Here is a 4,358-nt window from a genome sequence, read left to right on the forward strand (position 1 = left end):
GCTGCAGTGAGCTGTGATTGCACCACTATACTCCAGCCTGGGCAGCACAGTGAGACCCTGTCTCAAAAATAATAATAATTAAAAGAAGAAGAAAGAGAAAACAAAGGGATTTGATCGAAGCTTCCTCCATCTGCCTGTGTAGAAAACAGGGCAGATCCAGGTTCCAATACCCATGCTAACTCCTCTACGCTATAGCTATGAGACCCTGAACAAAGCCCTCTCTCAGGGTACAAGTTTCCTTCATATACAAATTAGAAGTTGAATTATATTTCTAAACATATTGAAAACACTTAGAAGACCAAATGTGAAATAAAATACTTTAAGTAAAGTAAGAAGTTAAAAAAACAGACAGGTTTAATTAGTTGGGGGTGGTGCCATGTGTCTGTAATGCCAGCTACTCGGGAGGCTGAGGCAGGAGAATCCCTTGACTCTGGGAGATGGAGGTTGCAGTGAACCAAGATCGCGCCACTGTACTCCAGCCTGGGCTACAGAGTGAGACTCCGTCTCAAAACAAACAAACAAACAAAAAACAACAACAGACAGGGTACAGGCAATTGTTATTCTTCATAACAACCCTACTAAGACTTGACGGCTAAGCCCTTCAAGAGGCAAGTTCAAACCAAGACTATGAAAGAAAATTAATTAATTGTGCCTCTCAGTGGAATGCCAGTGAATAATGAATTTGGGTGACTAGAGGAGATCTGCAAGTGAAGAAAATTTTTGGTGTACAAGACACAATCTGAAGAATAGCCAATCTCTACAAAGATTGCCAACAAACTACCACCTAGTTTTCAAGGCACAATCATTTAACTTATCCCCTCATTACTTTGTGAAGTAAGACAAGCAATTTTATTTCCATCTGACTTATGAGGAACTGGGGGTCAGAAGTTATCTGACTTGCCAAAAGTCACACTGTCAGTCCTTGAATGGCAGAGCCTCAGTTTCATAATTCCTAGTACAGCAATGATCACAGACTTATCCATATATTGATTTACCTGGCACTGTCTGTCCTCTGAGACCCTCCAGCTCTTGCCCTCCGTGAAGCAGATACCCTCCTTCTTGTTCTCATTGGCCCTACACTGTGGTTTGAAGATGAAGGTCTCAGGAATTCCAGCATGCCATGAAGTCTCTGCAGTCCACTGATGAAGTTGGTCATTGAATGCAATGAAGATGCTCGGATGGTGTGATTAGCATCAGATGCCTGTCTATGTTGTTCTGAAGTTCTTGGATTGATGTTCTCCACATTGTCTTCTCCCAAGACCTCCACTTCTGTCAGGTCAATAGACAGTTGTGGAGCAGGCTGGAGTACGGGTGGTGTCACTTGGCTGCCAATCACTTCAGCAGGAGCTGGCTGGAAGATCAGTGGTCCCCCCTGGCTGCTGACCACATCAGCAGGAACAGGCTGGAGGAGGGCTGGTCCCCCTTGGCTGCTGGCCACATCAACAGAAGCTGGCTGTTCTTCAGCATGATTTAACTGTACCTGAAGATCATATTCCATTGCTTCATGAGCCATCACTAGGGAAACAATTATTTGCAAAAAGTATTAATAAAATAGATAAAACATGCTATGTAGGTGACAGAATCATGTTTAATCTTTCTGATTTTATGCTTAATATCATTCTTAGCAAGACTGAGGAGCTTCAAGAGAAGATTTTAACTATTTAAATTTTAAGTCAGAAGTGTTTGGTAATGGACTTTCTTCTCTATAACAAGCATTTATAACCAGTTTTCCAGTTTGCCCTTGGAAAATGTGAAGTCCTGTGATCACAGTAGTATCTTCCAAAATAGAAAGATCTATAAAGGGTAAACAGAGAAAGGACATTTTTTACACTTACAAAATTAACTGAGTTACTAACTGAAAATGGAAATTTACCTGATTTTTCCAAAAAGGCTAAGCAAACTTTTTCCTATCCCTTTCATTATTTTTGTTTTCCATCTCTAATTCCATCATGTTCGCCTATTCAACAAATATTAAGCACCTATGTTCTTTTCATGTTTCCTATCTTTAATTCCATTACATCATTTTGAAAACTACCACCTAGCTTTTAAATTTAAAAAAAAATTTTTTTTTTTTGTTATATAGATGAAGGCTTCCTGTGTTGCCCAAACTGGTCTTGAACGCCTGGCCTCACCTCCTCATGCACCAGGACAACAGGACTGAGCCACTGTGCCTCTCTACCACCTAGTTTTTAAAGTATATCAGTATAACTTATCCCCTCAATTACTTTGTGAAGTAAGGCACGTGCTTTTATTTTCATCTGACTTATGAGGAAATGTGGGTTCAATTAGTATTTATTAAGCACCTGTTATGCAGACAGACACCCTAGAGGCAAAAACAGGTAAGACACCATGTATCAGAGTTAACATTCTAGCAAGTAAGATGTCAATAAACGAATACATGAGAAATTATAGATTATGATGTTCGGGGTTGAGGAGACAAGGAGGACCAACTAAGACACAACTCTGAGGGAAGTAGTCTTTTAAAGAGTGAAAACTGGGCTGAGGCATGAAGGATTAAAAGAAGCTGTCTCTGCAAAGAGCCAAGGAAGTTTCAGAAGGAAATCAGTGCATAGGTCCCTGATGAGCATGGGTTTGACTGATGAACAGGACACCATCATTAAAGGGCCCACGGGCCTTGGTAAGGAGTTTCTTCTGTGTTAGAGACAGGGTTTCACCGTATTAGCAGGATGGTCTCGATCCCCTTACCTGGTGATCTGCCTGCCTCGGCGTCCCAAAGTGCTGGGATTATAGGTGTGAGCCACTGCGCCCGGCCAACAGTCAAGTTTCTTAAAATCACCAGAGCAGGCCTGGCGCGGCCTCCACAGGATGGAGAGTGGCGCAGTAGTGAAAATAAATGGGAAAGAAAGTCTGCAAACTGAACGATGTGAGATACTTTAAGTTTTAAACATTTTTTGTATAGATGGGGTTTCCCACGTTGCCCAGCCTGGTCTTGAACTCCTCAGCTCAAGCAACCCTCCTGCCTCAGCCTCCCAAAGTACTGGGATTACAGGAGTGAGCCACTGCAGCTGGCTAACTAAAAGCTTTTAATATGTTTCTAGGGTACAAAGACAGTCTCCCAAGAATTGTGTGTGTCACAACATAAGACCCAAGTTACTTGCGTAGATGTACTTAAGAGACATTAAGCAACTCAGCCTTCAGGAAGACAAAGGGTAGAAACAGACTAAAAAGAGCAGAATCTAAATGGCCGCCGCACTGTCTACTCCCATATGGTTATTTAAATTAAATAAAAATCAAGTTCGGCCAGGAGCTGGGGCTCATACCTATAATCCCAGCACTTCGGGAGGCTGAGGCAGGTAGCTTGAGACCAGGAGTTGGAGACCAGCCTGGGCAACATGGCAAAATCGCGTCTCTACAAAAAATACAACTAGTCGGGCGTGATGGTGTGCACCTGTGGTCCCAGCTACTCGGGAGGCTGAGGCAGGAGAATCCCTTGAACCTGGAGGGTGGAGGTTACAGCGAGATTACACCACTGCACTCCAGCCCGGGAGACAGAGTAAAACTCTGTTTCAAAAGAAAGAAAGAAAGAAGTTCCTTTGTCATGCAGGACACATTTCAAGTGCTAGAAACCCACATAGGGCAGGTAGCTCCCATTCTGGACAGCAGAAATACAGAACATTTTCCTTGTCGCACGAAGTTCTATGGAACGGTGCAGTTCTGGAGCTGAAGCTTCTTAACCACTGTAGGCCAGTCGGAGGTGCCTAGAGCGAGAGACCATGGCCTGTGCACCCCAAACCTTGAGCATGTCACACAAATGCTGCTTTTTATGTGTGCTGTGAGTGTCGGGGTTTAAAACGTTAACCTCAGACTTGTCATCTTTATTATTCAGGTTTCAATCAATGCCCACAACAGGCAGGATGAAAGCCCCTCAATTAAAGGTTGAGAGGAGGTGGGCGGGGGAAGTCGGGCCAACCTCGGTTCAAATCTTTGCTCTGGCCAGCGCGGAGGGTCACGCCTGTGATCCCTGGATATTGGGATGCCCAGGCGGATGGATCGCTTACGCTCCGGTGTTCGAGACCAGCTTGGGCAACACAGTGAAATTCCCATTTCTACCGAAAAAGAAAAATAGAACAGGTCAGGTGCGGTGGCTCACACCTGTAATCCCAGCACTTTGGGAGGCCGAGGGCGGACCACTTGAGGTCGGAGTCCCAGACCGGCCTGGCCAATATGGTGAAACCTCGTCTCCACTAAAAATGCAAAAATCACCCAGGTGTGGTGGCGCATTCCTGTAATCCCAGCTACTTGGGGGGCTGAGGCAGGAGAATCGCTTGAACCCGGGAGGCAGAGGTTACAGTGAGCTGAGACCGGGCCATTGCACTCCAGCATGGGCGACAGAATGA

General features: G+C 44.5%; 1 protein-coding gene and 1 pseudogene across 1 annotated transcript in view; one reads left to right on the plus strand and one right to left on the minus strand.

Moving 5' to 3' along the window:
• The window catches only part of RFWD3 (ring finger and WD repeat domain 3), a 49,189-nt gene that overhangs the window by 43,532 nt on the left and 1,299 nt on the right, over positions 1 to 4,358 (minus strand). Inside the window, exon 2 of the mRNA XM_011976792.1 lies at positions 996 to 1,515. Within this exon, the coding sequence (XP_011832182.1) occupies positions 996 to 1,513 (518 nt within the window). The 5' untranslated portion in view covers positions 1,514 to 1,515. The remainder of the gene's footprint in view (positions 1 to 995; positions 1,516 to 4,358) is intronic.
• The window catches only part of LOC105537262, a 4,840-nt pseudogene continuing 3,068 nt past the window's right edge, over positions 2,587 to 4,358 (plus strand).

This window comes from Mandrillus leucophaeus, unplaced genomic scaffold (assembly GCF_000951045.1).
Source record: "Mandrillus leucophaeus isolate KB7577 unplaced genomic scaffold, Mleu.le_1.0 Scaffold17, whole genome shotgun sequence".
Taxonomy (NCBI): Eukaryota; Metazoa; Chordata; class Mammalia; order Primates; family Cercopithecidae; genus Mandrillus; species Mandrillus leucophaeus.